The 22,382-nt window shown below is 46.7% G+C and overlaps 1 protein-coding gene and 1 long non-coding RNA gene across 5 annotated transcripts in view; one reads left to right on the forward strand and one right to left on the reverse strand.

Moving 5' to 3' along the window:
• Positions 1-655: 655 nt before the first annotated feature.
• Positions 656-14,596, reverse strand: LOC113593802 (uncharacterized). The gene is made up of 4 exons (XR_008290544.1): positions 14,494-14,596; positions 13,585-13,746; positions 8,914-9,065; positions 656-2,463 (listed from the first exon to the last, which is right to left on the reverse strand). It is a non-coding gene; the product is annotated as an uncharacterized LOC113593802 (long non-coding RNA).
• A 5,375-nt stretch (positions 14,597-19,971) lies between these two features.
• AMOTL1 (angiomotin like 1) overlaps positions 19,972-22,382 on the forward strand; it is a 155,168-nt gene continuing 152,757 nt past the window's right edge. For 2 of the 4 annotated variants that reach the window (XM_027040045.2, XM_027040046.2), the window contains exon 1: positions 19,972-20,137. Coding sequence is in view for 1 of the 4 variants with exons in the window: in XM_027040042.2 (XP_026895843.1) it covers positions 22,328-22,336 (9 nt within the window). In the remaining 3 variants the exon portion in view is untranslated. Of the gene's footprint in view, positions 20,138-22,312; positions 22,337-22,382 lie in introns of those variants that run through there. The other 2 variants (XM_027040047.2, XM_027040042.2) reach the window with 2 other exon arrangements.

Here is a 22,382-nt window from a genome sequence, read left to right on the forward strand (position 1 = left end):
AGTTGGGATTGGGATCAGGATAGCCTCCTGAGTGCTCTGTTCCTTTCTCCATTATGGTACTCTTGCAGAATATGGGACTCAGGTCAAAGTGAAGGAAAGACACATATAGCAAGAATCTCTCCAATCGTTTTCTCCTCTATTGCCCCGGCATCCCAGACCCAGCTCCTGAAAGGCTAGGACCCAGACTTCTTCCCGGTTGAGGGTCTGCATATGTGAGGATCCCTGCCTGAGCCTCCTTCCAAGCAGGAACCTCTCGGACGGGACCCACGGCTATGTTCCAGGAGGCCAGGTGTTAGAGCCGTTGACCCTCTGCAGCTCGCTTCGGTTTCACAGAACGTTCCCGCAGTCCGATGGCTATTGGAACACAGACCTGGGCCCCTGGATCTTTCCCTACTAGTTTGCTGCTCGAAGGAATGGCCAGACCGCAGCTGCCAATTTGTGGCCTCCGAGGCCCGGAGACTCCCTTCTTCCTGGCCCATGTGACCTTTCCCATATCTGTCTCCACTTGCTCTTGGCTTCTTCACTTGGAAAAAAAGGGGCAAAAAAGAAAGAAAAAAACAAAGGAAAAAAGGAAAGGAACAGGAAAGGAACAAAGGAAAGAAAAAAACAAAGCTGCCCAGGGAACTCTGCTCCAAAGGAGGACAGGACAGCTCACCACGGCACCATGGCGCACCTGGCCAGGGTAAGAACAACACGCCCCCAGAGTGGCACTGGTAGAAAGTTAAGCCTATTTTGAGTAGATGCCTGCTGTACCTATGAGATAATCTTCCCCTGTGGGGCCAATGCCAACCCCTTCCAGGTAGCGAAATGTCAGCCAGAGGGCTGAGCTGGGGGAAGCTCACCTCGGATGGCAGGTGGGAGGTGGCTCCAGGGTGGGCGGATGGAAAGGAAGAGTCATCTCGCCTCTATTTAGGATACGACAGTAATATGAGCCAGAGGAACAGAAGAAATGCCATGTGAGGTCACACACATGACCCACCTATACCAGCCTCTCTGACATCTGTTCCTAGGGACTTGCTGGCCACGAGCCGTGTCATGAGTCAGTGGTGCTTTCCCACACAACCGGGGGACTCCAGGCTTCGCATCCCATCCTCACTGCTTCCCTGCTCCCCGGCATGAGTCCTGACCTCTCTGAGGTTCAATTTCCATCCTGTGAAATGAATATTAAGATACTTGCCCTGCTGACTTCATAAGATTTTTCTGAGGGCCAAAAACCCCTTGAGTTTGTATGAAGGCCCTGGGGAAACTGGGAAGCAGTGATCTGGGTGGTAGACCAGCTGCCCGTCTACAAACTGTCTGTTGCTGAGTCCACGGAGGAGCTTGTGCCAAAATGTAAATCAGTGCTCACTAAACACACGGTTTAGATCAGAGGGCAGTTTGTTTGCAGAAAGACTTCCTCACCGAAGGAGGCAGTGCTGGGAGAGTTCTTTATCTCACTGTGGATCTGCACTTTGACTAGAACTGTTGTGAGCACTGTATGTGTGGCCATGTCTCCCCTCAAATGCCCTTGTCCCACCACCCAGCTCTCTCCTGGCCCCATAGCCTTGCTCCCCATCAAAAGCCTGTTCAGTTTTCAAGACGCGGCTCAAGCATCCCCCATGCAGATCCCCACAACAGAGCCTGTCCCCTCTTCCTTGGGCCTCCACTGGATGGCAATTATGAAGGCAAGATCTGTTCCCCCATGCGGCTGGGACATTCTTGAGGTCACGTTCATCTCTAAGACTGGGGCACCGTGTATTTGTCACGTAAAAAAGGTTAAAAAAAAAACCATGAGGGGCACCTGGGTGACCTAGTCGGTTAAGCGTCCGACTTCGGCTCAGGTCATGATCTCACGGTTCGTGAGTATGAGCCCCGTGTTGGCCTCTGTGCTGACAGCTCGGAGCCTGGAGCCTGCTCCGGATTCTGTGTCTCCCTCTCTCTCTGCCCCTCCCCTGCTCATGTTCTGTCTCTGTCTCTCTCAAAAATAACTAAACATTTAAAAACAAAACAAAACAAACCAAAAAACATGAGGTGTAGCTTCCTCTCTGCCTGTTTCGTAGGTGGGTGCCATTAAATCTGTTCAAGAGTCTCAACAGGCGCCAGGTGTGGTGGTTGAGATGCAGTCCCCCCCGGAGGCTGAAAAATACATGAGGCAGTGACCTTTGAAATGGAAAGATTCTGTGGAGCTTTATTCACTCCATACACAGTTACTCGTCACCTGCCATGTGCCAGGCATGGCGTAGGCATTGGAGATACAACTATGAACTAAATGCAGCATCTGCCCTCTAGAACCTGCAGTACATAGTCTAGGTAGGTTGGTACTAGCTTGTGGAATTTGGAGTAAGGCCTGTCTTTGGTGCCTGGAAGCCCATCACTGGCGCATCCACCCTCGATGTCAAGCTAGCCCGCCTCTCTGTAGGCTGAGTGTTAATAGCACGGTGTTGATCCGAGTCTTGCTTTCCGAAGAATCCCTCAGGGGCTCACCTGCAGGTGAGAAAGAGGATTGCTATTTAGAAAGGAGGGAAGGGAGAGGTAAGGGTCAGGGAAGGGAAAAGAAAAAAGGCAGAGAGGAAGGGGAGCAGCCTGACTTTCTCAAGCCACTTTCCCTCGATCTACTTGGTACCCCGTGTCCTATCTCTAGAAGCAGCCTCTGTACTTTTTGGTCCCTCCCTCCTTTGGGCCACCTCCCTCTGCATACAGTTGAGGTCACTACGGCACTTACCGAGCTCCTTTATAATTGTTTATATGTCTGCTCCTCCTCCCGAGCTGTGAGCAAGTCCCATTCTTTTTATCTTTTGCCCAGAATGTTTGTTTCTTGAGTAAATGAACACATTATCTCCATTTAGACAAATGAAGGCCCAGGCTCAGAAACACAGTGTCCTGCCTACTGTCACAGGCAGAGCTAAGGCACAGCTAAACCTTCTGTCTTCAGCCCTGGGCTCTCTCCCTGAGGCCCAGCCACACCAGCAGGATGGCCCTGGGGACTATAATTAGAAAGTCACTTCTCTAGATCAACTTTCCTGTTCCGAGAAGTAGAAGCAGAGACCTAAAGGGGACAGTGGCCTGTGTTTCGAAAGTTGGAAAATAATGGCACCGTGGGGGCCTGGGTGGAGTTCTCCAGCCTCCGGGTCAGCAAATCTGAAGTCACTCTTGACATCTTCTTCCCCTTCACAAGTCACCCAGTTTCGAATTATTACTGAAGCCAATGGATTCTGCCTCCTTAATACTTCGGATTTGTCCCAATTGCCATCGTCACCGAATCCATTCAGTCTTCTAACTACTTGTCCTCCCCACTAATGACCTCCGCTGTTTATCCTCCATGCTGCAGCCAGACTGTTCTTTCTAGAACGCACGGGCAGTCAGGCTCCTTCCCTCACTGAAACCTTCCCGTGGTTCCCAGTGTCCCAGCAAGGAATCTGTCTTTCGCTTCTGACTCCTCACCTTTTTTTTACCTCTCGCTCCTGCTCTCAGGGAGTTCCCCAGGCTACTCTCTTCATGACCAACTGCAGCCTTGAAAATCCTCTCACTCTGCTCTAGGGGTCCCCAGCTTCAGTCCTTAGGCCTTGGAACCAGATCAGTCCCTTCGAGCTGATGAACTGGCTGCACATCTGGCTTTGGTTGTCATTGCTGACTCTCCCTGTTGCCTCTGACAACCCCTGTGGGTGGTCCAACAGCGTCCCCATCCCTACCTTCATCCCCACCCCACTCTGGCCCTCAAGTTGCTGGTCTGGGTCTGAACGTTTCAGCTCCCACTGGTCTGGAAGGGTAATCAGAATGAATGAATGAATGAGTGAATTTCCATACTTCTACTTTCTGCTCAGACACCCAGGGTCCTCGTCCTATGCTGTGGTTCTCAGACACGTCCTGATGCACTTTCCCTTACCCCAGGCCTCATCTCCCCGAAGTGGCTTGTTCTCCAAAATAATCTCAGCCTTCCTTTCTCTATCCCCAAACCAAAATTTCTCTCCCCATCAGGGTGGCCGACATGGAGAAAGGGTATAATCATGGGCCTCAGCGGGCATGGAGTTCGGTCATCTCTTCACATCTCTTAACCCCGTCTCTCAACTCCTTGTAGCTCGTCAGTTAATGGTTTCTCCCTTCCAGAGCTGTGTGAAGCCAGGTGAGATCATAAATGTAACAGCCCTCTGTATAAAAGCTCAAGGCCCAGAGAAAAGCTGAAATTGTGGGAGATGGCATTTCCGAGCAAGGCTTTCCTCCAGCCGGATGCCCTAGACCCTCTTAACTTCCTGAATTGAAGACCACTGACCCACTGCTTCTTTTCTGCTTTTCTCAATCCCTATGCCCAAACTGGGATTCGTAATATAGCCATCCCCATCAGAGCTGCTGATGGAGCGGGTCCTCGAGGCAAGGCTGTCCTAGGCTTACACTAAGGCACTTGGCCTTAATGTCTCCTATATGATCCTTGGAACATCTTTCTGAGTCAGGCAGAGCAAGTGTTGATATCCCCATTCTACGGCTAAGGACACCAAGTTCAGAAATGTGGAAATACTTGTTCATGATCACAGAACTGAATGGAGGAATCAGGGTTCAATGCCAGGTTTCTTGAGCCTAAAACCATGTCATTGCCCCCTTGTAGAAGGTAATGTAATGGGCCAGGGGCCCTTATACCTTCACTGATTCCTTTTCTTCCTTCCTTCCTTCTTTCCATTTATTGGAATGCTGGGAATAAAAAACGGACAGGCTTGGAGGCATGGGACTTAATCCAAGGTGAGAAGAGCTGTCATTGATGGAGACACAGACCACACAAAGGATCCCAGGGCAGGGAGCTGGGTCCCAGGGCAGGGAGCTGGCATTCTACTGTGTCTGGAGACAGAAACGTGCATCTTTCAAATAGACACATAAGCCTTATCCAAATAAACAATAAATGTGCAAGGGGAGGGAAGCAATCATCACCTCTAAAGGAGAACGTGCTTCAATTTGCCTGTCTTGTATTAGACGCTGTTCAAACTCAACGTGGAAAGCTCCTGGGGGTGAAAAAGACAGCAGGTGCCCACTTCCAGTACTTTCTCCCCAGGCTTGTCGGCAGTAGCATTGGAGGATGAGTGACATCTCTCCCGTGGGCTAACCGGAGGGGTCTAGACCTGTCCCAACAGCGCTTGCAGAAGAGACTGGGGTTGGCTTGTGCAGACACATTCAGGCCGGCTCCAGGCACCTCTTAACCATGAGTCCTCCAGGCACCAAAGGGAGGGACCAGCTCAGAAGTTCTCCTTTTCCGAGGGATCTCCCCAGCACCACCTCAGCCCCGGCCCCCTCCACACTCACTCCCCTGCAGCCCTGAGAGCCTCCCCCACTTGGCTGGCTGGCTGGGTGGCTGGCGTGGAGCCCTCAGCCTGTGTAAGCCAGTGTCCCCTGTCTCCTTTTATACTCGGATCTAAGGGGGCCTGGGAAGAGCAGCACTAGCCCGGGACCAGTCACGCACCAGCTTCACTTCGCTGCGCTGGCCTCCGTTTCCCCAGCTGTAAACTCACGGAAAGGCTAAGCCTACCCGGCCGGTCTCCCCGGGCTGCGGTGAAGCTGAGGTGAGATCATGCAAGTGACAGAGTTGTGCAAATTCTGGGTCTACGCTGTCGCTGCTTATCGGTATTATGGCGCTCACTGCCCGGTTTGGGCCAGGAGACCCAGGGGATACATGCGGGTGGAGTGTGGAGACAATTTGCAGGAAATAAGCCATAAGGGTCATCCGGATGCAAGGATGAAAATGTCCCTGACTGCCATCTCGGGGAGAGAGGGAACAGGTGGGTATCCTCTCAGAGACGTATGCAATAGAGCATTTCCAGCCGCCCTTTCTGGAGGAAGAGGGATGTCATAGAAGCCCCGTGGTAACCAGCTCCCTGCCCACCCCCATGCTGCCAAGTGCAGTCCATGTGCCCAGGAACAGCACCTGCACTCCCAGCTGACACCAATCAGTTCTCAACCCAAGTTTGGCAGCTCAGCACAATCACTGAATGGCTGGGACGAGCTCATGTTTCCGAGCCTCCCGGAAGGGGACTCACAAAGGGACGGAGGCTAAGAACCATTCCCATGCCCCTGGGTTTCCATTTCCAGGGCTGGGCCCACCTTAACTACTAGAATAGGGTCCGTCTATACAGTAGGTAAGGCCCCCCAGTGTAAGAGGACCTAGAAATATCAGCTAATTCCATAGGTCGTGGGGCCAGCTTTATGAGCCACGTCAAAGTGGATGGATTCAAGGACCAACTCAAAGCAGGCTTACGTTCAAATACAAGTAGGATCTCCTAGAAAAGTGGGCTTGGTATTCAAGTTCTAGGGTAACATACGCTTGGACTCAAATTCTAAGCCATCTATTCCCAGTTCGGGGGATCTAGAGTCATTTTTCCATCTGCCAAAGAGTAAAAGTAGTACTACTAACCCTTTGGGCTGTTGGGAAGAATGAATGAAATGATGGAGGTACCTGACAAGTAGCTGGTATTCAATAAAATCATGTGGTTGTAAAATCCTTGATGCTTTCACTCTAGAAAGGAGATTAAACCAGGCCCAAGAGTGTAATCATTTCTTATAAGAACATTCATCCAATTGCCCAAGCTAGAGTCCCAGGCATCACCCTTGACCTCTCCCTCATTCTCATCCACCAAGGCCACTTTGCTGGGTCTAGCTCCCAAAGGTCTTTCCTATCTGTTCCCTTTTCAAGACCTCAAACCAATTCAAGCCATTACTGTGCCACCTATATGGCAAGATCAGCCTCTTTGTTGATTACTTTATTCATCAAAGGCAGGTGCCCTTAACAATGAGAGTTCGTGATATGAGGGAAGCAGTGTTCCCAGAGGGAACAAAACGATGTGGTCCTAGGGCAGCACTGCCCTAGGTAAATGCACCATCTCAAGTAGACTTGTTGAAATTGCTGACCATGGCTTGAGGTCTCCTTAACTTCTGGGATAAGAGGCTCTTTATGGTCTGGTTCCTGCTTGTCTCTCTGGTTTTCCCTCTTGAGTCTCCCAACGTGATACATCGGCACGAAACAGAATTATTTTCTCCTTGCTGGACAAGCCATGCTCTCTCTCTTTATACATGTTCCCTCAACTTTTACTACCTTTCACTTCTTCACCTGGGAAAGCCTACTCATCCTTGGGGCTCAGCTGAGGAGTCACTTCCTCTGGGAAGCTCCCTTTGGCTTCACCTACCCTTTTCACCCCCCACCTCAAGGATAGGTGAGGTACCCTTCTCCTCAGCTACCAGGACATCCCTTTAAATATTTTATAACCCTTGTCACACTCGGTGGCCATTAACTTTTTGCTTGTCGGTCTCCTGCTATAGACGGTGAGCCCCCTGAGAACAGGGATACATCTTATTAATCCTGGTTTGTGTACCACCCTCAGGGGGGTGGGACAGGTGCTGCTAACCGCGTCTCATGAAATCGCTAAGTTTGGGGAAGAGCAAACTTAGCTAAGTTTGGGGAAGAGTTCTTTTAGAATTCCTGCCAAGGGCTGCCTTCTTGAGGTGCCTTAGAGCCTCTGCTTATTTTTGTAACGAGAGGTCAGTGGGCAACAGTGACCCACTGTGAGTTTATAGCCCAAATGACTTCTCTAGAATAGTCTAGACAGAGATTGGACGGATTTGAGGCTCCATTTCAGCCTTGTAACGTTGGGTCTATTTCTAATTTGCCCTTCTTTCTAGGCCATAGCTGTGGAAATGGCAAATGGAAGCCTACGGTGTTTCACAGGTTCCCTTCTCCTCAGCATGGCAAGATTGTTGAGGTCTGCTTAAGTTCTCAGCCCCTGAGGATGCTTTCTCCTGGTGATCAGCATGACTCCATGCTATTCAGAAGTAGACAAGTGCTTTGAGAAGAAAAGCGTTCACTTCCCTGTGTTCCCTTCTCTTTTCGTCCTCTGTTCCTGGCTCCCTCGGTGGCCTCAAACTTCGATTTATGCTAGAATCTCTACTCAGCCACAGCTTTCCACTTGGTTTCTCCGTCTTTCATCTCAAAATGATTATGAGCTGGAAAATTCCTTGAGGGGAAAAGCAGCCTAAAGCGTCAGGCTCACCTTAATGAGTTTCCTTTCTCCTCAGAGACCTTGGCGCCTCACGTCCAGCTCCCCAGATAATACTCTAATGCCTTCTACCAGTTTTAAAGTCTGGCTTTTCTGTCATCTGTCTATTTGTCTTTCAGTGGTGGGGGTGGGGGGGGGGCGGTTGGTTTGCTGGCAATTATTCTGTGCTTTTTTCTTTTTTTAATTTGTCTTAAAGATGGTTTTCACTTGAAGAGAAATTCTGGCTGGGTTTCCAGATGATCACCATTTATCTGAATGATTATATAGTAAAGGTTCATTATGAAGCAAATCCAGCCATATTTACTTGAGGTTGGATCAAGAAAACAACCACTTAACTATTGTGGGTAATTCTGCTTCACGAACCATCCTGCTCAGTAGAGCTGTGTTCTAGAAGGAACGTGAGGTGGGGGACAAGGATCTCATGGTCAGCTTCAGTGAGAGCTACTTGGTACTGAATGGGATTGTAGAATAAAGGAGACGGCACGATGTTTGTACAGCATGGCCCCTAAAAGCCAGCGGCCTTAGCTGAAGAAATGGTGGTACAGGTTGCGACCGTCACCTTTGGCTTATCGAGAAACAGTGTGTCAGTCTCCAAAATGATACCTTTATAGGAGATTTTCTAGGCTGTTTTGAATTCTATGCAATTTTCACATCTCATGCTACCTCTCAAGGCCTATCTCTGTGTCAAATTTAACTCCACTCATGGGGCACCCATTTTTCTGCTCTAATTGCTTCACGGGCCCCGTGCTGGCGAAAAGAACCTTTATGGGAGAGGGGTCAAATGCCTTTTTAGAAGTCTGTGAGGTGTAAGCCACCCTCAGGAATAAGGGGAGAAGACAAAAGTCCAGAGGCACTTTCTGTTCTCATGTCAACATGGAGTCAGGAGCTGAAAAAAGCATCTGAAAGATACCTTAATCTTTGTTAATTCCCCACATTTCTCTTCAGCCTGTTTTCCTTGGGTGATGAAAATTAAAAGGGCTTCTCTGGATGAAAGAAGAACCTCAAGGTTGGCAAGTGGCAGCGCTGAAGAGCAAGGGCAACACGCTGAGCGTCTGGGACCCACTGTGAGACAGAAGGAAGGGAAGGAAGCGTCAGCAGGAAGCCTGGGCTTCATCACGATTTCCCCTGGAGATTTGTGGATTATACTTTTATAAAAGCGTACTTAAAACATAACATTTTATAAGCTGTTTCAGATGGGAAGGAGACCCTTACGCATCATACAAGAAGATAAATTTGCCTTTCTCTGAGGGAGGTGGGGGAGAATGAGGGGAGCAAAAAGAGACAGCAAAGCGGAGAGAGCCTGGGACCAGGAAGGTGGAAAATTCTGGGCTACTCCATGCTGGGGATGCTGAAGGAGGCTTTGTAATATTCCCTTTAAAACCTTTGTATTAGGGGCACCTGGGTGGCTCAGTCGGTTGAGCATCTGACTTCAGCTCAGGTCGTGATCTCACAGTTCGTGGGTTCCATCCCCGCATTGGACTCTGTGCTGACAGCTCAGAACCTGGAGCCTGCTTTGGATTCTGTGTCTCCCTGTCTCTCTGCCCCTCCCCCACTCATGCTCTCTCTCTCTCTCTCTCTCTCTCTGTCTCAAAAATAAACATTCAAAACATTTTAAACCCCTGTATTAGTTTGCTAGGACTGCCATCACAAAGTTTAAGGTGGCTTAAACAGAAATGTCTTATCTCTCTGTTCTGGAGTCTACAAGTCCAAGACGAAGGTGTTGGGGGAGGGGTTGGTTCCTTCTGAAGATTGTGGAGAGACTGTTTCCTCTCCTCTAGCTTCTACTGATTTGCCGGAAATCTTTGGCCTTCCTTAGCTTGTAGATGCATCACCCTGATCTCTCTCTTCATCTTCACCTGACCTCTCCTCCCTGTGTGTAAGTTTGCCTCCAAATTTCCCCTTTTTATAAGGACACTAGTCATGTTAGATAAGGACCCACTCTACTGACCTCATTTTAACTATCTCAGTAAAGAACCTATCTCCAACTGAGATAGCAAGGGTTGGGACTTCAGCATATGTTATGGTGGATGGGAGACACGATTCAACCCATACAGGCTTCCTCTTACTCCTTACAAGTTGCAAGGGCTGTGAGAATTGGATTTTGGCAGAACTCCCATGGTGAGGGCCACGTGCAGCTGGAGAGGATACGGGCATAAACGGGAGCTTGGGGACAAAAGAGCCATGGACTCGCAGAAAATGAGGAAGGCTTCCCATGCCTTTTGACCACCCGCTCTGGGGGTTACAGACCACTTTTGAGAAAATTCAGTTGAAGGCACCTGTCAATGTTTGACTACAATCTTGCTGCAAGTGAAAAGGCTTCCAGCAGTCTCAAAGATTCACTGCTGGTAGGGACATCTTGCAGGAAAAGAGATCAGTTAGCTCATTATTAGTCTAAGATACAGAAAGAAAAGGGATCGGCTGCTTAAACAATTGACTGAACACTGAGGCAGTTGACTGACAGCAGGTAGAGGGCTTCGGGCGATTAGATTCCCAGAACAGAGCTTCATCTCTTTAAAGTTGCTCAGAAAATGGATTGGTTAATCATTTCATCAGGAATGCTCATTTCCTCCCAGAAGTCGGTTTTGAATTACATCAGTCAAAAAAGGTTCTGTCCTAGACCAGATTTAAAATGGACTTTTCTCTTACAAGGGCTCCCACCTATCTGGCCCCAGCTGGCATCTGGGCTGCATTCTAAGGATCCGTGTCCCAAGGGCTCCCGAATCTCAGACCCTTCACCTGGTCTGCCCTCACAGTCGGCCCCACACTTAGGACCCCCATGTCAGCGGCTCCTGCCCTGCCTGGCCTCGACTCCAAGAGATGGAAATCACTCTCCCCTTAGAAAATTCAGCCTCATCCTCGAGGCCTTGTGCGTTCCTGCCTCCCCCTGCCCAGCACACCCCCCCCACCTCATTGCAGTCCCCCTCCTCTGGGTTCACTGTCCTCCGTCCACGCTGCTCTCCTTTCTGTTTTTCAGACTGGGCAAGCTCCTCGCTGTTTGGGGGCTCTTAGTTCTTGCTGTTCCCTCTGCCTGGAATGTTCTTCAGAACTCCTTCTCACCAGTCAGGACTGAGCGCCAACGACACCTTCTCACAGAAGCTTTCCCTATCCAAATCAGTCTCCATTCTCTTGTCTTGTTGGTACCCCTCACAGCACCTAGCACCCTCCGTCTTTACAACGTCCTCTTCTCCAGTCTGCCTCCCCACTGGGTGAGAAGCTTGTCTGTTCACTCCAGTATCCAGGTGGCTGGTGCATGCAGTGGGTGCTCAACACATTGTTGGTGAAGGTTGAATAAATTCATGTTCGTGAGTGGGGAGTGAATATGGGGGGGAGACTGTGGCTTAGAGTAATCAAGTCACTTGCGCGAGATCACGCAGCATTACAATTTCAGTTTTTTAAGTTTTTATTTATTTGAGAGAAAGCGCGAGCAGGGGAGGGGCAGAGAGAATCCCAAGCAGGCTCCGTGCTGTCACCACAGAGCCTGACGCGGGGCTCGAGACCGTAGACAGTGAGATCATGACCTGAGCCGAAATCAAGAGTACGATGCGCAACTGACCGAGCCACCCAGGTGCCCCCGAGATCATACAGCATTAAGTGGTGGAATGGGGAACTAGTTTAACTCACTCCAAACTGTCTTCACTACTCCTCTTTGTCTTGTTTATCTCTTAATGGGGCGGTGGCCGTGGGGGGGTGGGGGTTCCTGGTTCAGCCCTTCTTTGTTGTTAGTCTATAGTCCTGATCACAGAAGAGCTAATTTGCCTCTCATCTTTCCTTGACCCGGAGGATACAAATCCCTTCAGTTGCTGTGGGGCTGGTTTACACCCAATGTGAGTTAGTTGCCCTTCCTTCCAAAGCACAAGATACTCACTGGGCATCCTCAGTGCATCTGCTCTCGACCTCAGAAGCCTTTCATTCCGCACTCATGCAATAAGCGGTCATTAACCCACCCACTCTGGGCCAGGCCTGTTCTGGGAGCTTCCATGTCATCCCCGCTTCCCTCAACCAGGCTGTCACCACACAGCTCCGTCTCCTTTCCTTCTCAGCTCCTCTAAAACACAAATACATCAATAACCGTGTCTATCTTTTCATAAGCCTCTTTCCTGCAGGGTCTCAGGCCCAGGGCTCTGCTCACACCTGTCTGATTCTGTCCCCGAGGTAAACACTAGCTAATAATCCAACCTAGCTCAGTACAGACATTAGCATATCAAAAACTGTGGTTTATATTGTGGTTGCTCCCACTCAGCACGGCACCTGAGGCACAAATCCAAATAGATTTTGAGGCAAATAGTTTAATACATTTCCAAATATAGGAAAAGGCTCCTGGCATGATACAGGTACACAAACCCCGTGGCAAAAGCTCCCTAACCCTTCTCTGTAAACTCCAACCCAGATATTAAGGGGCAGGTTGGACTTGCTTAGCCTCGCCTTTTCTCGGATGTTAATCCAGGACAAAGCTAAAATTAGCCCCACCCCCTCCTGGTGCTAACACCCAGCTGGAGCAACATGGGGCCAGTTGCTTTTAGAAACCATCCCTTTGGGGCTTATTGCTGAACAACAGAAACAGGTGATGGAAACTGGGCCCGGAACCTGCAAGGCAGGAAAGAAGAGCCGGATCAAGTTCAGACGCTGGGCTCAGAATGCCAGATCCAGGGACCGCGGCTGCGAATCCAGACCAACATCATGGTCACGGTCAAATCAAGGAGAAATAGCACAAAACCAAGCCAGAGCTTGCCCATAGCTCCTATGGCAATGCTAAGGTGGGGTGACAGCGAGGGGTGCAGGGAGGGAAAGGAGTCGAAGTTTACTAGGTACACATTGTGTGCCGGTTCCTTTGTACGTGGTGCCTCATTGAGTCTCAGTGGTGGGTTCTATTATTTCACCTCTTTTGCCGTTTAATTAAATGGAATGTCAGATGTGTTCAGTGACTTGGTCAATGTCGCCTAGCTAGTAAATGGCAAAGCAGGGGGTCAAACCCTAGCCTATTTAACATAAGGTCTGGCACTTTCCTCTATGCTGCCTCCAGAGTAGTAGGAAGGGAGATTTCAAACCCACTCATAACCCATGAGAATGGACGACCAAGTTGCTTCATTGGTATTTCCTACCCTGAGTCAAATCCTAATTTTCTTTTTTTTTTTAAATTTTTTTTAGCATTTATTTTTGAGAGACACAGAGAGACAGAGCATGAGCAGGGGGGGAGCAGAGAGAGAGGGAGACACAGAATCTGAAGCAGGCTCCAGGATCCGAGCTGTCAGCACAGAGCCCGACGCGGGGCTCGAACCCGTGAGCTGTGAGATCATGACCTGAGCTGAAGTCAGTTGCTTAACTGACTGAGCCACCCAGGCGCCCCTCAAATCCTAATTTTCTGGGGAGCCTTCACAAACATACCAGTGCTAGGGCACTGCCACCCAGAGGTTCTGTGTTCATGGTTCTTGGGTGGGACCCAAGAATAGGTACTTCACAATCCCTTGGGAACTTCTGTCGTGTTGCCTACGTCAAAAACTAGGCTCTTTGCTTTGTTTCTGATCAGTTCCCCTGGGGTGAGCTGGAGAAATAGGGTGGTGATAGATGTTAATGTCCAACTCACCCAGGTTCCTCACCAGACAGGCAGGCCACCTGGCCGGCAATGGCACATTCCCATAGAAGATTTTCTGGTTGAAGGTGGTCTTCTCAAGTTCTGAAGTCAGGTAAAGAATTAAAACGGCATTCCCACAAAGAGAAGGCAGAGGCCAGGAGCCTGGGGACTTAGCTGGCATATTTAACTTCAGCTTCCATGCATCTTGTCTCTTGACTACATCTGTTTGGTGTCCTTTTGATTTTTTTTTATGTTTATTTTTATTTTTGAGAGACAGAGCACGAGCAGGGGCAGAGAGGGAGAGAGAGAGAATTCCAAGCAGGCTCTGTGCTGTCAGCGGAGAGCCGACACAGAGCTCACACTCATGAACCATGAGATTATGACCTGAGTCAAAGTCAGACACTTAAACAGTTGAGCCACCCAATGTGCCCCCATGTGTCTTTTTGATTTCTAATTGTTTCATGTTTGATTGCTTCAAGCCCTGCCCTCTCTGAACTCTCATAGAAGGCAAGGACTATGTTATCTAGGGGACAGAAAACAACATCTGAAAAAACCTCTGATAGGCTGGGACATCTTTAGGTCTTCTGACTGCATATTGGCATCATCTCTGGAATTTTAGAATGCTAATGTCAAGGTCAATCCCTGAGACTGTGAATAAATTGGTCTGGGGTGTGGCATGAACAGAATTTTCAAATCTGCTCAGATAATTCTAATAAGCACCCAAGGTTGAGAATAAAAATTTGAAGGGTAACAAAAAGCCTTGTGAAAAAAAATGTAATAATGGTTATGTCTAGGGGGAAAATTAGGCGATTTGACTTATTTTATTTCTGCAAATCTGTGTTCTCTATTTCTTTCTTCACATTGATTACATAATTTTGAAAAGTAAATCTCAAGCAAACATTAAACTGGATTCTCATTCACTCACCAAATATTTATTGAGAGCCTGCCATCTCACATGATAGACACTGGACATAGGAGAGTAAATTTCACAGACACATTTCCTGCTCTCATGAAGTTTACATCTAAAGAAGAAGATTAACTATCAGACAAACAAATATGGTACTCTGATTTAGGGAGGTGTTCTAGCAGGCATAAATTGCTGAGTATTATGCATTGTTTTGTAAATAACTGTATCAGAAATGACAAATATTGGGTTTACACCTCCCCTCCTATGTCAAAGGCAGACATTGCTTATTGTCTTTTCTGCTGAAGCTCAGTATCTTCTCAACATTGCCAATCAATCTGAGGTGGTGCTTGAAATGAAACATATTTAGTATCCTAAGAAAGAGCTATGAATTATCATGTTGAGGGTCAGCTAAATGACTCAAAAGGTAACTGAAGCCTTCTGGTATGGCCAAGTAGCTCCTATCGGACCATACCTGTTATAGGTAGTAACTATAAACTCTGGACAAAATATAAGAACAATTAGTTTCAACTGGTACTGCAAAGAGAACAAAAACTGAAAGAAGCCAGAGGAGAGCGAACCACTGGAAGAAGAGACAGACATGGGATGAGTTTCCTGATTTATAGCTTTTGTCCTCAGAGTAGGGCCCTGTCTATGAATATGCAGAGCAGAGGGGAAGCCCTATAGCTCTATGTATAAACTCTACCCAGATCTCTGGTTGACCTTTGAACTACCTATGCAAGAGGCAGATTTTAAAAATCCCAGCTACAGCTGAAAGAGCTGACCTGAAATTCTAGATGCTACACGGGAAGATAAGGTCACAATTTGAATTCAGCCACTTTTTTTTTTTTAATTTTTTTTTTTAACGTTTTATTTTTGAGACAGAGAGAGACAGAGCATGAATGGGGGAGGGGCAGAGAGAGAGGGAGACACAGAATCGGAAGCAGGCTCCAGGCTCTGAGCCATCAGCCCAGAGCCCGACGCGGGGCTCGAACTCACGGACCGCGAAATCGTGACCTGAGCTGAAGTCGGAGGCTTAACCGACTGCGCCACCCAGGCGCCCCGGAATTCAGCCACTTTTAAGGGCTTAAGTAAAGAAAAGTCAATACTTCTCAGAAGAGCAGAATAGAATCCAGATTTTCTGCAACATACCATTCATAATGACCAGGATACATTCCAAAATTATTCAACATACAACAAAATGGGAAAACATGACTACTTTTAAAGAGAAAAGACAATTCACAGAGACCAGCCCTGAGATGATCTAGATGATGGAATTAGCAGACAAAAACTTTATGGAAGTTACTGAAGCTATGCTCATGTACGTAAAGGAAAATATATTTGTAATGAATGAAAGTATAGAAAATCTTAGCAGATAAATAGGAACTATAAAAATGAATTAAATGAAAATGTAAGAACTGAAAAATAAACATCTTAAATAAAATTTACTGGATGTTTTTAAAAGCACAGGGAGATAAAAGAAGAAAAAGTCAATGAACTAGAAGATAGATCAATGGAAATGATCCAGATTGAGGAGGAGAGATTTAATAAGTGTTCATAGGCTCATAGATCTTTGCAACAATATCAAAAGGTCTAATATACATATAACTAGAGTCCTAGAAAGAGAAGAGAGAGAGAAAGAATGAACCAGAAGCTTATTTAGATAAATAATGGATGAAAAGTTCATAAATTTGGCAAAAGACGTATATTGATAGACTTTAAAACCCTAGTAAACACCAAGGAAGATTAATATTAAAAAAAAAAAAAAGACACAACAAAACAGGGGCACCTGAGTGGCTTAGTCGGTTGAGTGTCCGGTTCTTGATTTCAGCCCAGGTCATGATCCCAGGGTTGTGGGGTTGAGCCCCACGTTGGGCTCCATGTTGAGCATGGAGTCTGCTTAAGATTCTCTGTCTCTCTCTCTGCCCCCCTCCCTGCTCACGTGCTCTAAAAAAAAAAAAAAAAAAAAAAAACAATCCCAAAAACAAAAAACAAAGAAACCCAACAACAACACTTAGGCAAACCGTAGTCAAACTGCGAAAATCAATGACAAAGAGAAAATCAATAAAAACAATGCTGTGAGAAAATTGAAGATGTAAAAAGTGGCAAGATACACCAGGTTAATGGATTGAAAGACTCAGGGTTGTTAAAATGGTAATCACCAACCTTTTCTATGGACTCAGAACAATCCTAATCCTATGATGCTTTTTAGTCAAAATTGACAAACAGATACTAAAATCTCTGTACACCTGCACGGAACTTAGAATATTGAAAGAAGTAGTGAAAAAAGAAGTCAAAGTTACTTCAGCACTTTACTTGAAGACTTACCCTAAAGCTACAGTAATCGAGACAGAGGGATACTGGCACAAGGATCGACAAACTGATTGGTAGGACAGAATAAACACCCCAGGCAGAAATTGACTCATGCTTCTATATTTATTTTGTTTTTCACAAAGTTTTCAAAGAAACCCAATTGGGAGAGGAAAGGTTTTCAACAAAGGGTGTTGAAATAACCACATATTCATATGGAAACAAGTCAACCTTGCCCTAAATCGTACCATCCACAAAAATCAATTTGTTATGGACCATAGGCATAAACATTCTAGAAGAAAACATAGGAGAATATCTTCATGACTTGGGGGAAGACAAAAACCAAAAAAAGAAAATAAATCAACTGAGTCAAAACTAAATACCTATCCACCAGAAGAAATGTCCTCAAGAAAGTGTACATAGGGCAGGAGAAAATATTTGGGAAATGTCTCTGTCAGATAATTGGTATCCTGGATATATCAAGAACTCTTAAAACTCCTTAATCAAAAGACAAACACCTCAATTTAAGACACTTCGCAAAGGACGGTGAAAGCATGGCCCATAAGCACGCGAAAAAACATTCAACAGCTTTAGTCAACAAGGAGATGCAAATTAGAACCACAATGAGATACCACTCCACATTCATGGGCATGGCTAAAGTTTCACTGATAGCACCACATGTTGTCAGAAGTATACAAAGCAACTAAAACTCTTATACATTGTTGGTAGGAGAAGAAAATGGTATGAGAACATTGGAAAAGATCTTTTAATTCCTTACAAATTAAATACCCACCTACCTTAAGGCCCACCAACTCCACTCCTAGGTATTTACCCAATGGTTATGAGAATGCATATCCACAAAAGTATGTGTCCAAAAATGTTCATATTAGCTTTATTCATAATAGCCCTAAACTAGACGATCAGGTGTCCATCACTAGAAGACTGGATAAACAAACTGTGGCATATCCATATAGGAAAATACTACTCATCAATGAAAAGAAACCGACTACTGATAGAAGCAACAACACGGGTGGGTGAATCCTAAAAACCTGCTGGATGAACAAAAATTTCCACAAAAGAACACAAGTTTTATGATTCTATTTATATGAAGCACCAGAATAAGTGAAACTGCACCATGGTGAAAAAAAATCAGAAGATTCATTCTCTTTAGGAATGCTGAACCAGGAGTTTGCTGGGAAGGGACATGGGGAAACTTTCTAGGGTAATGATTATGTTCCGTCCCTTGACAGGGGTTTGAACTGCACATATATATGTATTTATAGGAACTCATCAAAATGCTATGCTGACGACTTCTGCATTGCACTGTATATGAATTTTATCTGAAGAGAAATTGTAAACAAATGTTGGAATTGTCAACAAATATTGAATTTTTGTTAGTCATATTGAAATATTTGGGGGCATGTATCGATATCTGCAACTTTGGAATGCCATAAAAATGAGTTGCTGGATGGATAGAGGAATGGATAGAGAATCAATATATGATAAAGCAAATATAGTAAAATGTCAATTGAAGGAACTACGCTTGAAAATTTTATGAAAGAATTTTGAGAACAAAAGAGAGTTGAGGCTAATTGGCAGGCTGCCTATAAGAGGGAGTCCCGGGCCTGGACACTAGAATATCGCTGATATATAAGGGACAGTGTGGGCAAAGGAGGCTGCTGGTTCCATTTGCCTTTCTTTGCTCTATTCTGACTTTGGCAATGAACCTAGGAGCTGAAGCAAAACAAACAACCCAGTTCGTCTTGCATTCCCTAAGACCCACTGGCTCATACTCTCAGCAGCGGCCTAGCTTACCAGACGGTGACTTTAAGAGTTCTCAACAGATCTGTTCTAGAAATCTGGAACAGAGAGGGGTTGTTCAACACCATGTACTATCTACTGAGTACCTACTGTGTGTTAGTCTGTGTGCTAGGCTTTAAGGATACTAGGATGAACTGAATACCAATGGATCCTGCCCCCCCTTTTTTTTTTCATCTAACTATTGATAAAAACTCTGCTCCTTTTCTACTTCTATCATTATTTACACCCCGACCCGAATACTTGCAAATTCCTTTCATAAGCCTTATTGGCATTTCTTAAATCTCTCAGTTCAAAAACCCCTTTCTAATGTTGGCCCTGAGCACCTGTAGCTAAACAGAAAGAGATCTCTTCTTGTTTGACTCTCTCGGGAGTGAAACCTAACACAAGAAGAGATCTCCAAAGCCTCAAAATAGCTCAGCAAAAAGTTGGACACATGCTGAGTGACCCAACGTCACCTTCCACTCTCCTAAAGTAGCGGTGTGAGAGAGAAAAGGTAGCCGGCTGCTAAGCATGATCCTCTGCCCCCCTTCTTCCAACAGAAGTCACCCCCACTACCATTCCTTGCCCCAACACCAAGGCCCGAAGTCCTGCCCAAGGTTTGGCCTGAGGACATGGCCTCAAGGAGAAGTGACTGGCCTCCTCAGTAGCTTGACATGACCTTGAATCCCATGGTACAAATCTGATCCCTCCAGCCTTACCTTTAACATACAAAAGAGAAAATCCCTCACTCAAACACCTCTTTTCCCAAATCTTCTTGGTGGAATGTGGGCACGTTTTGAGTTATTTATGTTAGCAATGACCCCAAATTGGTTGAGTGGTACCATATGCAATAAAAAGTAAATACAACTTGGTTGCCTTCATTAGAAAGGCTGTCACACTTTCTTTCCATGCAGTGACTCATTCCTTTGCATAACTGAATACTTTCCCCTCTGCGAAGTCCAGACTAGCATTTGTCACCTTTATGTGCTTACAAATCCACCAGCTCTGAAAACCTCTTAGCAAGGTGACCATTTCCAGCTTTCGTCCTGCCCCTCCTCCTGACTGAAATATCTTTGTTTTTTTTTTCTCTCTCCCTTCCGTCCCCGGGAATTTTTACCTCTCCGAAGCTTAAATATCTCTTTTTCCTTCCCTAGAACGCTATTTTTCAGACAGCTGGATCCTTGGGGAGATAATGATACGACTCAGGGAAATAAGTGCGTGGTTTCCGTATCCCTGGTGCCAGCTAAGGTGATTGGTGTTCAGGACTTTCGGAAGCTCTTTGAAAACAACAGGGCTAGTCAGATTCCAGCAATTTACCTTCTGAAGGCTGAGCGTGTCTGGGCAGTGGCTGCATAATTTGGATGGAGTCATCACCGATGAGACAGACTTGGCTCAGCCAGGGAGCACTCGTCGCTCTTTTAAACTCCACGGCACCAGGGATGAAGTCACCTTTCTTCTTTTAAAACCAACAGATTTGCCCTGTAAGTCCCTGTCGCTTCTGTTAGGACTTGGTGTTTTTTTCTACTGCCGGTCGCCGGGACCTTCTCTCAGGTAAGGAAGCTCTTCTTTTGTGGGTTTCCATCCAGGAGAGCTTGACTGGAGGGGGATTTGGGAGGGGATCCCTGGGTAGAGCTGGAGTCAGGTCAAGGGACGCTCTGAGTGAGGAGGACGGCTGGTTCCCAGCCAGCTGGTCTCCACCTGGTGGGCTGGCAGGCCCTGGGCTGGACGAGCAGAACCCCACTCAGGCTCAGGGTTGCAGCGTCAGGTTCTCAGAGTGGGCATGGAAATCTAATCCTGGCTTGGTTTCGGGGGCTTATTCTAGTAGTTGTATAACGAGCACGTTGGTGAAACACTTACAAGTGATCTCCTTCGGTCTGGGGCTGTCCTAACTTCTTTGCCGTCCTTACAGCTGGCATTGTGTTTTGGGTAGAACCCTTGTAGGGTCTCATGATAAAAGCTGATGTGCAGGAAAGCTGCAGCTCTCTGGAGAGCCTTCATTGGCTCGAACGCTTCCCTTCTTCCTTAGAATACAGCTGGAGACAAAGGGGCCTGGGCTCCTTGTTGTAACATGCAGGGACCTCGTGTAAACAACGGCCGTGCTGCTGTGTGCGGCAGAAGCGTGCAAACACGTCTTAGTGCCTGTCCGTACGAATTCTAAGAAAATCAGCAGGAGTTTTGACGTGTGCATGTGTGCAGGAAGACCTGGGGTCCTAAGGACCCCTGAAATTTCCCTGTAGCACTTCTATGAGTTATATGAGGCACAGTCACCGATTGAATCATACAGCTCTTATTAGCTTTGGAAGTCTCAATAAAGACATCTTGATTATGACAGAGGTGCCTGCAGGGTGATAAATGGCTTTTGGAGAAGGGGTCGAGGCACTGTGAAGTGAAAACATGGAGAATTACAGAGCCCCTCTATTACTTGGCACAGAACTCTGCCACGCATTTGGGTATTTGGGTATTTGGGGCGTCCATCTAGCACCTTCGAAGGGGGCCAAGAATCTCATTTAGATAAGAGATGCTTGTTTTGTTTTAAATGCAATTGCACACTGGCTGCCAGCACTTGCTTACATGTTCGCCTCAAACTTGGCATGTCCCGAATTCATCCTTATCTGAAATCTGCTCCCCTTTCTGTGTCCCCTAGCTCAGCCAAAAGCACCTGGTTTTCCATGACAGATTTCTGGACTTTGTCCTTGACCCCTCCTTCATCCTCACATTCCCACATCTAGTTTGGCAATACATCCAGCAGATCCTACCTCCATTTTATCTCTCAAAGCCATCCGTTCTCCTAATTCCATGGCTCTTTTCCTAGTCTAAGCCATTACCACCTCCTTCCAGGAATATGGAAACCTCCCATCCAGGCTTCCCCTCTCTTCTCACCTTTCTGGTGCAGCCAGCATGATTCTGCAGTGGTTGATCCGCACCTGCTCAATCCAGTCAATCATTAGTCTGGTGATCCTGTCTTCTTTTGAGAAAGAGAGAGAGAGAGAGAGAGAGAGAGAGGGAGAGAGAGAGAGAAGGGGAAAGGCAGAGAAAGAGGGAAAGAGAAAGAATCCCAAGCAGGCCCTGGGCTGTCAGCACAGAGTGCGACTCAAGGCTTGAACTCATAAACCATGAGATCACAACCTGAGCCGAAATCAGATGCTTAACTGACTGAGCCACTCAGGCGCCCCTGGTGATCCTGTTTTCTTCATATCCCTCAAAATTGTTCATGTCTTTCCCTCTCGCCACCACTACCTTGGTCCAACCCACCAACACCCTTTGCCTGAGTTATTATGTTTGTCTCCTGCTAACAGGTTCACTCCCTTCCCAGTGGAAGACACTTCACGCTTTTTGTGTTTTCAAGCTTTTAAAGGCTATTTCAAGAGTGGAACTTGAAATAGTTATTACTCTGTCTGAGGTTTGAAAACATCAGCATCTGTATGACTTTTGTAGATGCTTCAAGGAGGGAGGCAGAGAGAATGGGGGAAGGTAGGGGGTGTATATTGCAGTGAGACGATGGCCTGAAGAATACATAAAGCTCATACATTTGAATCCCATCTCCTCTTCCTAGTGTGGCCTGGGCCAAACTGGTAAACCTTCTTGAGACTCATTCTTCAACTGTGAAATGGAATGGAATAAGGCCAGCATCACTAGGTGAATGGAAGAGTTAAAGGAGAAGGCTGTGCAACATAGCAATGAAGAATTCTTAGTTCCTTTTCTTGTTTCCATTCCTTTTAAGGCTTATAATCTCTCACTATCATGTATCTTGTAAGTATTCATGTGTATGCATACGTGTAATTATCTGTTTGGGGCA

The sequence above is a fragment of the Acinonyx jubatus genome, chromosome D1 (assembly GCF_027475565.1).
Source record: "Acinonyx jubatus isolate Ajub_Pintada_27869175 chromosome D1, VMU_Ajub_asm_v1.0, whole genome shotgun sequence".
Classification (NCBI taxonomy): Eukaryota; Metazoa; Chordata; class Mammalia; order Carnivora; family Felidae; genus Acinonyx; species Acinonyx jubatus.